The 13,286-nt window shown below is 30.2% G+C and overlaps 1 protein-coding gene across 1 annotated transcript in view; it reads left to right on the top strand.

The window, feature by feature from the left end:
• The window catches only part of LOC306863908 (band 4.1-like protein 4), a 52,859-nt gene that overhangs the window by 22,627 nt on the left and 16,946 nt on the right, over positions 1-13,286 (top strand). Inside the window, exons 4-11 of the mRNA XM_079407502.1 lie at positions 640-718; positions 836-933; positions 2,151-2,271; positions 6,412-6,499; positions 6,733-6,821; positions 7,917-7,980; positions 8,614-8,705; positions 12,034-12,111. Coding sequence (XP_079263628.1) covers positions 640-718; positions 836-933; positions 2,151-2,271; positions 6,412-6,499; positions 6,733-6,821; positions 7,917-7,980; positions 8,614-8,705; positions 12,034-12,111 — 709 coding nt within the window. The remainder of the gene's footprint in view (positions 1-639; positions 719-835; positions 934-2,150; positions 2,272-6,411; positions 6,500-6,732; positions 6,822-7,916; positions 7,981-8,613; positions 8,706-12,033; positions 12,112-13,286) is intronic.

Here is a 13,286-nt window from a genome sequence, read left to right as displayed (position 1 = left end):
TTTTTTTATGTGTTTATTTATATTCATAAGTTTTATTCATTTACTTCTATAATGTGTCCTAACCAGGCTTGACAGGATAAAATGAGAAACAATTAATCTTCTATGATCCATGTTAATGTGTGAAAATTTTAATATTACAGTCTCTTGGTTGCCATTGGTCACATCATGCTGTGTAGCCACGCCCACTGCAAAAACTCATTGGTCTAAAAGCTCTACTTTAAAAATCATGTTATGATTGGTTGTGATTGTGTCATATTATTTATTTATTTTTATTTTATTATTATTTTTTGCTTGAATTAAGGACAGACAAATCACTTGATGTGGACAGTGTCACATTGTATCTGGTTAGGACTTGTTTGGTTTAGTGTTACCACTTATCCTATATTTATTTTCTGGACTTTATCTAGAACAGGGATGGGCAACTTCGGTCCTCGAGGGCCACTGTCCTGCAGAGTTTAGCCCCAACTCTAATCAAACACACCTGCTTCTAGCTTTCTAGTGATCTTAAAGAACTTGATTAGCTGGTTCAGGTGTGTTTTTCAGGTGGACAGTGGCCCTCCAGGACCGAAGTTGCCCATCCCTGATCTAGAAGATAGATCACCGTGTGTTTGATTTAAAGGGTTATTTTCTTCTTTCCAGCTGGACCTCCGTTCACGCTCTACTTTGGGGTGAAATTTTATGCTGAAGATCCTTGTAAACTAAAAGAAGAAATTACAAGGTGTGTTTTCTGTGTATCGTGAGAATAAGTCAGCACTACAGTGATATTAGAGATGCAAGCATTCAGTCATTTCATTAACACAATGCTCTTTAAATGCTCTTTACTGTCTTCTGTCAGGTATGAGTTCTTCCTGCAAGTAAAGCAGGATGTCTTGCAAGGAAGGCTTCCTTGTCCGTTTAACATCAGTGCACAGCTGGGAGCACTTGCTATTCAATGTACGTATAAATTCACAAATGTCACAGGGAATTCATACCAGGGAATTTAATACAGCAAATGTCATTTCAGTCTAGTTATTTTTACTGAAATAAAGTATCAGCAAATGAGTTACAGGCTTCCCAACTTGTTTTATATATCGCTCTATAAGATTATTAAAATATGTAGTTTTATACACGTTTGAATTTTAAATAAAAATTATGTATATTTTGATCATTTTATTTTTATAATAATAATTAATTAATATAATATAATTTCTATTCATTTCTTTTAATTCACTTGTTTTTATAATTGTATTTATTTATTTTAATTTTTTATTATTATTATTATTATATATTTTTTTAATTATTAGTTTATTTTTATAATAAACATTTTTAGTGCTGTCAAACGATTAATCGCATCCAAATTTAAAAAATTGTTTACATAATATATGTATGTGTACTGTGTTTATTTATTATTTATATATAAATACACACACATTAAGTATGTTTTGAAAAAATGTACAGATACATTTATATATTTATATTATTATATTTTATATTATACATAAATATATTTAATATATAAACATAACATACTTTTCTTATATATATATATATATATATATATATATATATATATACACATGTTTGTATTTATATATACATAATAAATATACACAGTACACATACATATATTATGTAAACAAAAACGTTTATTTTAGATACGATTAATCGCGATTAATTGTTTGACAGCACTAATTTTTTTATGTTTTATAGTTGTATTTATTTCATAATTTCATTGTTTTGTAATTTCATTTTATTTATTAATTTATTTGTTTTTATCATTTCATTTGATTTATTAGTTTGTTTATTTGTATAATTTCATTTTATTTATTCATTTTTATAATTTCATTTTATTTATTTTTTAATTTTGAGAATTGTTTATTTCTTTACTTTTATATTTTTATTTATTTTATAATTTCATTATGTTTATTCATTTATTTGTTTGTCTGATTTAATTTATTTTATAATTAAATTGTATTCATTTATTTATTTTTATAATTTTTATTTGATTTATTTTATATTTTATATTTAATTGTATAGTTTTGTTTTATTTATTTTATAATTTCATGTTATTTAATTTAATTATTAATTATATTTAAATATTATATTTATTATATCTAGACTATTCCAGCATTATATTATATGCCGTTGTGTCTCTTCGTCTTTTCGTACAGCTGAACTCGGAGATTACGACCCATACAAACACACGCCAGGTTACGTGTCTGAATATCGCTTTGTCCCCGACCAGAAAGAGGAACTAGAGGACAGCATTGAACAGATTCATAAAACGCTCATGTAAGACAATAAAACACAGAACATCACAACACCTTAATCCGTAATAATCCCGTCCCGAATTAGATCAAACACCACATTCCTGTTTAACCCGTAAAAACGTATAAGCTCTTTCCGTGGGAACAGAGGTTTTTTTGTGGGACAGTAAAGATTCATCCTCTGGCCGTCGTCCATGTGTTTGTAAGTCGAGCCGTTCTTACAATCGCAGAGCTGAGCCTTTGCCAAACACTCACCTGTGTGCATTTGTCCCATCACAGAAGATGACAGAGGGGATCAAATGAACAAACAGGCGGGAGATAATTGTTAATGTGCAACTTTCCTTACCAAAACAGTATGACATACTACTATACAAGGATGAGCCATATATGGCAAAAATGTCATCTCATTCAAATATTATTATTTTATTTTATTTTTTTCCATGCAGGATTGCAACCTTTTAAGACAAGTTACTGAGCAGCACAGGCAATTAAAAAAATTTTTTATTTAATTAAAATAATTAAACATTTTACTTTAATTTTATAATTTTGTGTATTTGTATTTTAAAAAATTCATTTATTTTAACATTTGTATTTTTTTTTTATTTTATATTATTTTTCATTTTGTTTTTATTTATTTTTACATTACATTTTGTTTATTTTTTATCATTTTATTAAATTATTTTGTTGTCAAATTTATTTGTATTTAATCATTGATTTATCTTATGATTTCATAATTCTATAATTATTATTTTTTATTATACAGTTTCATTTTATTTAATTATTTGTGTAATTTTATTTTGTTTATTGAGCCGTACAGCCAAGTGAAATTATTAAAATGATGAAAAATATATATATATTTATACGAGGTAGCAAAATATAAAAGAAAAGAGAATGACACCATTTAAACCCAAAATAGGGATGGGCAATGTGAACAAAAATATTATTTCATTTTAGTTAATTATTTTGAAAATAGGATGAACAATATGACAATTATTATTATTTAATATGATTAAATGTTAAGTTGTTAAATGTTAAGTTTCATATTATTTTTTAATATGAAAGATGCAAATTAAATAAACTTACATTAGTTTCATGTACAGTAAGCATATTTAACAGCCATATATATGTATGTGTGTGTGTGTGTGTGTGTGTGTGTGTGCGCGTGTTTACATGCATACAGTGGTGGCCCATATATATATTTTTTTTTTGTTTGTTTTATGTTTCACTGTATACTATGCTTAATATCAAAAGTTCAGATATTTTACGCACAATTTGAGTAATTGGATTAAATAAAATAGTTTAACAATAACTTAATTTTTTGAAGAATACACAGAATACACAGTACGCTTTAGTTCCCCTCTGTGCACAGCCACAGACAAAGAAAAGCATGGTTAAAGTGTGTCGACCCTCCCTGAAACAGAATAAAAGGATCATGGGAGTCCCATCTGTGCTGTGGTTCAGACCGGCTGTGCTGCATCCTATTTTCTGTACACACTGGAAGCAGCGGCGATTAAGAGCAACATGCAGCCGCATGCACATGACCCGAATGAAAGAGTCGAATGTGGTGAGTCCCCGGGGGGCCTGAAAATGACGGGGCCCGACACTTATAATAGAGCATCTACGTTCAGCAAAGCCATGCCGCTACTGTGAGGAGAATCCTTAATGCAGTCTTGCACATGTGACCACAGTAACACAGAGCATGCACTTATTTTTGAAGTGCATTTTTTAAAATAAGAATTCTACCAAAAATTATGTTTAGTGAAGAACTGTGTATTAAATAATTTTTATATATATATTATATATATTTTATAACATTTTGTTTGTTTGCAATTTATATACATAAAAAATATTTTAAAAATATAGCTCGTAAAATAAAAATATAATGAAATATAAATATATAGTATAAGTAGTATTCATCTTTTTTCAATTGTTTCATAGACATAAATAAATTATAATACAAATAAATAACAATAATTCAAATTAAAAAATATAAAATTATATATACACTTAAAAATGCAAAAACATTTTTAAAATTATATAAAAACTATTTTATGAAATAATATTTTATGAAATATATATATACTGTATATATATATAGAGAGAGAGAGAGAGAGAGAGAGAGAAATTAAATATTTTTTTTAAATGGGTCATATGATGCTATTTTAAAGATCATAATTTTGTGTATTTGGTGTAACAGAATATGTTGACATGCTTTAATGTTCAAAAAACACATTCTTTTTCAAATACTGTACATTATTGTAGGTCTTCTATGCCCCGCCCCTCTGGAACGCATTGTTTTCTACAAAGCCCCAACATCCAAGAAGTGCTGTCTGCTCTGATTGGCCAACTGGCACAGTGCATTGTGATTGGCTGAACACCACAAGCACACATCGGAAATGTAACGTCCCTTACCATAATTGCGAGCTTCAGCGTTCAAGTTAGTTTAATCAGTTCAAGCTCGAGAAGGGAGTTGCGTGACAGACACAGTGATGATGCTCATATATATTTGCAGAACACAAGCCGATATCTGCCGATATCTTAAGACGATATCTGACGGGTTGTACACGCCGCTGTAATGGGACCCTGTTCCCCTCACACACACACACACGACACGTTACATGCAAAACTCGCATATGAACAGTCAATAGCAAATAATAACAAAACATACTTGCAGTCGCTGATTCAGAAGTGCCAGATTGTCATAGCAAAGTCGGAATTAACCCTTTTTTTTAGAAATATCCTTTGTGCGCAGCCACCCTTCTACTAGGTTCACAAAACTGTCGTCCATAAAATGCATTGCACAAATTCGAACATTTGGGTTGTGCTGTTGTGTTGTAAACAAATGTTAACCAATGATTCCTAATTGCATCTACTTTCAGAAGGCCAAATAAAGTTATTTTTCTTCCGTCTAGAAACACACAGCGTCTCCCTGACATGGCTGCATCTTACTGAAACCACACCGCCTTTCTTTGAGTGAACATTTGGATGGCATTACGCAAATATTTCCACATCGTGACATAGACATGTGGGGCAGTGTTTGAATGAGGCGCTTTAGGGGGGCGTGTACGAGTCTTAACTTTTATAAAGAATATCTTTGAGACTTTAGTCTTTGCAACTTTAGGGATCTTATCTATGCACGAACAGCTTGTAACACTCCAAAGAGAAAGGAAAACTTGAAATTGCATCATATGACCCCTTTAAAAATCTATATTTTGAAGTTGTATGTATGCACTTTTTCTTGGGTCTGTTCTTTGATGTTTCCCGGGATCTGTATATTTTTCTCTTATCTTTATTGTTATGTTAATATCATGCTCTGACTCTGCATTCCTGCATTAGTGTTAGTAGGTTAAATAAACATTGTTTCAGCACGACCGCTTTCAGGTTTGACCTCACTGGAATGAGTGTTATTCAGTCCGTTACAAACACACATTTACAAATCACTGATTTCCTGAGATCCCTGAAAATCACATTCATTTTTTTTTTTAGTTTATGCTGTTGTTGTTTACTTTGCTATTTCAAATATTTGCTGACAGTAAATCCTTGTTTGCTGCAAGAGAACATTTAACCTTGTAAAGCCTGACATATGAAATAATGAAATACACATTTATCAAGCCTTTAGACCAGATATATAAGAAAATCTAAAAACAAAAACAAAAGTTGAGAATATGGAGTTCATACTTGAAGAGGAACAAAACAGCTCAGTTTTATTCAGAGGCCCAAACTGAGCAAAAATATGAATTTGCTGCAGATGCTGATATTTATATGATGAAATTACGCTTGTAGTGTAAATCAATGAGAACAGTACAGCAGATACTGACATAAAATGATCTAAATATTAGTCATCACTCTGTATCTCCAATAATATATCTTAATAAGATGAGATTGAAATGATCCAAACATATAATCCAATGCTGAAGATGAAGAAATGAACGCTTCTCAGAAGATGAAGGATGTTCTGGAGTTGTACAATTACACTAAAAGAGATTTTAATTGATAAAAACCCCTAAACTATCAATCAGAGACAGAAGACATGGAGTAGATTGAGTGTGACAGGTTTAACAGCAAAGTTTTGATCATGTTGCTCATTTAGATTGTTTTGGATGACTGCAGTGTATGTTGGTGTTTTTTCTGCTCAGTTGTGTGTTGTGTCGTTCTCTCTGTTCAGGGGTCAGGTGCCTGCCGAGGCTGAAAATAATTACTTAGCAGTTGCCAAAACACTGGAGATGTACGGCGTGGATCTGCACCCTGTGTTTGTAAGTTCAGCCCTGTTTAATCAAGAGCTGTTTCTCTCCTTCATTTAACTCTCTTTGATTGGATAGATTACCAACATTTGTCTTTTCTGTTAATGATTTAATTCATTTCTCTGCTGCTCCAGCTTGATTCTTAATCTAATTTATTAATAATCCTGGCAGTGTACTCAATGAATATTGATGATGAATTGCTTGTGTTTTTGTTTATTAGTCTCTTAATGCATGAATGTTTTCAGGGAGAAAAGCAGTCGGAGTATTTCCTGGGCCTGACACCTGTCGGGGTCGTGGTTTACAAAAACAAAACACAAGTGGGCAAATATTTCTGGTAGGTTGATGTTTAAACTGAATTTTTCACCTATTAAAGGAATAATTCAACCAAAACTGAAAACTCTGTCAGTATTTTCTCACCCGCATGTCATTCAAAACCCACATTAAGGATGTGTTTCAGGATGTTTTTGAATTTTAAATATATATGGTATGATAAATGCTATGATATATGTAATATTATGATATATGACATAATATTATATGTAACCCTGGAGCACAAAAGCAGTCTTAAGTCGCTGGGGTATATTTGTAGCAATAGCCAAAAATACATTGTTTGGGTCAAAATGATTTATTTTGCTTTTATGCCAAAAATCATTAGGATATTAAGTAAAGATCATGTTCCATGAAGATATTTTGTAAATTTCTTACTGTAAATATATCAAAACTTATTTTTTGATTAGTAATATGCATTGCTAAGAACTTCATTTGGTCGATTTTCTCAATATTTAGATTTTTTTTTGCAGCCTCAGATTCCAGATTTTCAAATAGTTGTATCTCAGCCAAATATTGTCCTATCATAAACCATACATCAATGGAAAGCTTATTTATTCACCTTTCAGATTATGTATGAATCTCAATTTCAAAAAATTATATGAGATAATATTATATCATATATCATACCGAATATGATATATGATGAAATATGACATTGATATGATGTGCTATAAGATATATGATATGGTATGAGATGTATGATATCATATTTGGTATATGATATGGTGTGATATGATTTGATATGACATGGTATATGATATGAAATTAGATATATCATATACCTCGTAACATAGTATGATAATATCATATATATGATATATATTGTATGATATGATTATGATATGATATGAGATATATGATCTGGTATGAGGTTTATGAAATTAGATATTTGAGATATAGTATGAGATATGATTTGATTTTATAAGATATGTATGATATGAGATATATGATATATGGTATGACATGATACAAGATACTGCATGATATCATTTATAGTATTACTTTTATATTATTTTATATGAACACTTTACACTTGACTTTGTCACTCTGTTTTGTTTTGTGTTTATTCACAGTGTTAAATAAAATATTAATGTTTCAGGCCAAGAATTACGAAAGTGTATTTCAAGGAAACCCAGTTTGAGCTGCGGGTTGTGGGCAGAGATGTAAGTCTTCTTTTTAATATAAAATTACAATAAATAAATGAAGTGTGTGTGATCTCTAGGTTTCAGAAAATCCCTTGAGTTTACATGCAGTCATTGAATTATACTATTGCCACTGTGAGGTATTATAAATATCAGCATCATGATTTTCTGTGCAGCTGCTTTGAATCGATGTGTATTATGAAAAGCGCTATATAAGTACATTAGACTTGACTTTTGACTATATTCAAAGACTTTTTTTCATTCAAAGCAAGCAACAAAATTCATGTATAAACCTCCTTAACTTTACATTTAGTCATTTAGCAGACGCTTTAAAGCGACTTTAAATTTAGCGACTTCTTTATCGCAACTGCTTCCATAAAATCACAAGCTCTGGGTGGAAAATCAATGAGAATCCCATGATTGATGGAGGTTTATGACTGGCCTCAAGCCTCTTGACAGTGTCTATAACCCGTTTCCTCCAGGGCCCAATTTAAGTTGCAGTGAAGCGTCTTCTCTCTCCAGGACTCTGGCTCTCTTCATCTGACCCACTAATGAGAGCACAGGCGGGTTATGAGGGCCACCACCGGTGATGAACATTTAACATCAAGTATCTGCATGCATCCGTTTAAATGCAGCTTCCCTGTGTATTTTCAGTGCAATGAGACGTCGTTCTTCTTCGACGCTCCTAGTAAGACGGCCTGCAAGAACCTGTGGAAGTGCTGCGTGGAGCATCACACCTTCTTCAGGTACAGCAGCAGAGATTTCCTGCTTTACTTAAAGAAGTTACCCAATACAGTAGTGTATCAGATGGCGGGAATTAAAATATTATTCAATTTCATGGGTACCGAATAATGCATGTCCAATAACCATGGTAACATCATGATATAGTATTTATTATATTTATGTGCTATAGTTTTATTCATATTTTGATTTAGCTTTTATTTTTATAATTTTAGTTAGACTTTTAGTTTGTGCTTTTTTATTCGTTTTTATTTATTTTAAAGTTTACTATTTAGGTTTAATGTAAAGTTTTATTTTAATTTTGTAATTTTCTTTTTTTAATTAAAAAATAATTTTTTATTTATTTGAATTCCATTTAGCAATTTTAGAGCTTCATCGAAGCGAAAATAAGAAATGTTGCCTTGGCAACTAACTGAAATATGTTTTTCATCTAATCTTTATATTTTATTTAATTTTATTCAAGCTTTATTTCAGTTAACAGGTTAAATTTATCATTTCTTATTTTCATTTGAAATTGAAGCACTAAAAATTGAAAAAAATAATAATATTAGAAATAAAATCAAACTCAAATAAAAATAAATAGTTAATAAAAATGTCAAAAGCCCATAAGTTACGTTGTTAACTGAAATAAAATTTAACCTGTTAATTGAAATAAAACTTGAATAAAAGAAAATATAACGATTCGATTAAAAGTTAAATTATTTCAGTTAGTTTTCTTATTTTCAGTTGATTAATTGAAGCACTAAAATTGCTAACTGTTAATAAAATAAAAAAATTCTAAATTAAACCTAAATAGTAATACTTAAAATAAACATAAAATTACTAATAATTAAAATAAGAGTCTAAAAATAAAAGCTTATTCAAAATACTAATAAAAAACTTCAATTAATAATATTAAAAATTAATAATAGTAAATAAAAAATACCAAATGCAAAATGGATATTATAGCCTGGTGTTACCATGTTTTTTGAACATGCATCATTCAGTACCCATAATAAGTAATATTTTAATTCCCGCCATATATAAAATGAACATCTGATATACTGATATGTGCTTTTTGTGATAGCATTTTAACTAAATGGTTTTATTAAAGTCAAAAATATCATTTAATATGACAGAATTGACCTGATTGCATTACAAGGACCAATAAAACACTAATTTTAAGGCTCAACTGAGTAACAGCTACACATTTCCACTGCATAAAACTGCTTTGGTTTTTCGTAAAGGATTGCGGTCGTATGAAGTTGAAACAACCTCATGCACTTTAAAAACATCTTAATCCAGTCTGAACTTCTTGTTTTGTGCAGAAAGCCGAACCCGCTGCATTACACTCTCCTGTAGTTCTCACAGAGAAACGCTGTGAACCGAAGGGCCCTTCAGACTCCCGCGGCTTTACTGAGGCTCTTTATTCTGAGGAGAAGCTTTCGGGGGCTGCGTTCCAATCCTTACGCGTTCACAGTCGTCTCTGGTGTTTGTTGAATCAGAGCCGTCTCACTCCGATCCCCAAAGAGCTTTACACGCTCAGAACACAAGCGGCTGGAGGTTTCTGCTGCTAATCCGCATGTGAAACTCAAGAACGAGAAACACAAAGACGTTTGGACAGGTTACGCCTCCAAACTCCCGCAGACTTTACCGTTAAGAACAGAATTATTGGTTACACTTAAGGTCTCAGTTGTGAACATGAGTTAATGCATTAGTTAACATCTTAGCTTATGTTAGTAAAAATATAGTTGTTCATTATTTGTTCATGTTGGTTAGTAGATATTTAAATCAGTGCTATTTTATTATCATTGATATTATTGTAGTTTTTTTAATATTTAGATTTATTTTTATATTTTAATGTTTTTGATTAATATTTTATTTTTTCATTTTAATTTCATTTAAAACTATTTTGTCATCTCTTTTTGTCATTTTTATTTTTATTTTATATTTTTATGTGTCTGTATACTTTTTTAAATTATTTTTTATTTCAGTGTTAGTTATTTTGGTACAGTAAGTTAATTAAAAACGAATGCTGTTTTGGCAATAATTCTTAAAATTTGTTTAGTGTCATTTGAAGCACTAAAATTGATGACTGGAAAAATAAATGTATATAAAACTGAACTAAAACCAAAACTGAAATAAAAATAAACTAAACCTAAACAGTATATTTGTAAATAAATAAATAAACACAAACTGATAAAAATGACAAAAGCACATCAAAATGATTAAAAATGTAACAAACATTTAAATGAAAACTAAAAGTATCAAAATAAAAGACAATTCTATTAAAAAAACCTAACTAAAAAGTATGTAAATAATACTAAAATAACTGATGCAGAAACCAAAATTTTGATATGATCAGTTTTTTGGATTATTATATAGCATGTATATATTCATCTGATCATCTATTTTATCAGGTAACTTACAAACTGAGCTCTTTTTGGTACATTTTAACTATTTTATTTAAGTTAAAAAATATTATTGAATATGACCAAATTAATCTGATTACATTAAAAGCACCAATAAATTAATGCTCATTTTTATTCATTTTTTAAATAATTATATTCATTATTAATTTATTCAGTTTTAACTATTTTTAGTACATCGCATTAAACTATGTGAAAATGAGAAATGTCGATTTATCTCCTAGCTGAAATAAAATACGTTTTAATTTTTTTTTTCTTTTTTTAATAACAAAAATGTTTACCATTATGGTTTTAGTTTTAATTTTAGTTTCAGTTAACTGTAATAACCCTGGTTGAAATTAACATCTACTAAAAGCTGTAGAACTCCATTGTTAACTAATTTATTTATAATTAATTATCGATTGTTAGTCTTGTTTGCTATTACAGTTGTTTATGTGGCGTGTACAGAGCTGAACACATCTGAAACACTGAGCTGAAACAGGACCGTCCAGACTTTAAAAACAAGCCGAATCATGTTCTGTCATCATAACACACAGATCTCTGAATGTTTTATCCAGCAGAAACACAGTGGAGACAAATTATACAGAACTTCTCAGTTCTAGTCTGATCTCTCATTATGTTTTGGCTTTTAATTTTTCTGCTGGTTGGTTCTGCGTTTTATCAGAGCTGCGCGTTTACAGCTTTTGAATTTAATGAGAGGAAAACTCTCCTTAACACTCGTTCTGTAATTTAGCTCATTAAAATATGGCTGTAAACAACAGATTTGCCCCACAGATGTTTGGAAGGAGACTATAAAATGACATCCATGTTTCATCAGGAGTGAAAATGAGATGGAGAATGAACAAATAACACATAAATCCTGTGAAGTTGTTCATTGAAATGTTGATAAATTTTTTTTATATTCTTAATAAAATTTCTTTCACAGAATGCCAGAGAACGAGTCTAATTCATTAACAAGGAAACTGTCCAAATTCAGCTATCTGGGCTCGAAGCACCGCTACAGGTTAGTAAACCAGTTTGTTTTTAAAGAAATTAATACTTTTATTCAACAAAGATGCATTAAATTGATCAAAAATGACAGAAAATACATTTATAATGTTAGAAAAGATTTTGAGTTCAAATAAATGCTGTTCTTTCAAACTTTATGTTCATCTGTGAATCATGAAAAATAAAATGTATCCCAGTTTCCTCAAAAATATTGGGCAGCACAAATGTTTTCAACATTGATAATAATCAGAAATGTTTGTTGAGCAGCAAATCAGCAGAATATTATGATTTCTGATCACAGCAAACAGTTACATACAATATATTCTAATTGAAAACAGATATTTTAATAAAAATATTTTAATTTTTTTACTGTATACTATCAAATAAATGCAGCCTTGGTGAGCAGAAGAGACTTCTTTCAGAAATATTTAAAAAAACATACTGACCACAAACTTTTTGAACGGAGGTATAGAAGTTAAATCTATAACCAGATAAAAGCCCAAGACACGAGGTATCAAGAAATGACCTTTAATATGTAGGGGAGACCAGGGACAGTTGTAACACTTTTTGCCATTTTAGCAATACATCAAAAACCATTTATACTGGAATAACCAATTTGTTATATTATAAACTTCAATCTGTCAACTTCTGAAACAATGTATTTAAGTGGTTTTATGAACTATGTACAGGTTGCAAAATTAATTTTAATACAGTCTCTCCACTGTTACAACCGTCCCAGTGTACAGGGACGGTTGTAACACATGTCAGGGACGGTTGTAACATGTCTAAAATATACATAATTAATCAATCATATACTCAAAATGGAAAATATTATTTATCAGTCATGTTATTGTGACTATTCATTTAATATTTTTAAGGAATGATTACCTTTTTTTCATACTACATGACAAAAAAGAGGTGAAACCGTCAAATTATAATACAAGAAATTTATTTAATGGGTAGAACACCTCAAAAAAGTTTAAACATGAACTCAAACATTCTCAACAACAGAGAGAGGGCTCAACCCATAATATAAATCAGCTGCCTGCATTAGGTAGTCTTTTAAGAAGAGCTCCTGCTCTAGTGTGAAAACCCTTTTCGGAGTCCAGTATCCAACTCTGGGACGTGTCTTTGATCCCTGGCTCCTCTTCTTGTAGAATGGGTGCAGGGTCACATGGCAAATGCCATATG

Source organism: Barbus barbus (genome assembly GCF_936440315.1).
Source record: "Barbus barbus genome assembly, chromosome: 45".
In the NCBI taxonomy this organism is placed as follows: domain Eukaryota; kingdom Metazoa; phylum Chordata; class Actinopteri; order Cypriniformes; family Cyprinidae; genus Barbus; species Barbus barbus.
Note: the sequence above shows the minus strand (reverse complement) of the source record. Positions and strands in the feature narration are given on the sequence as shown.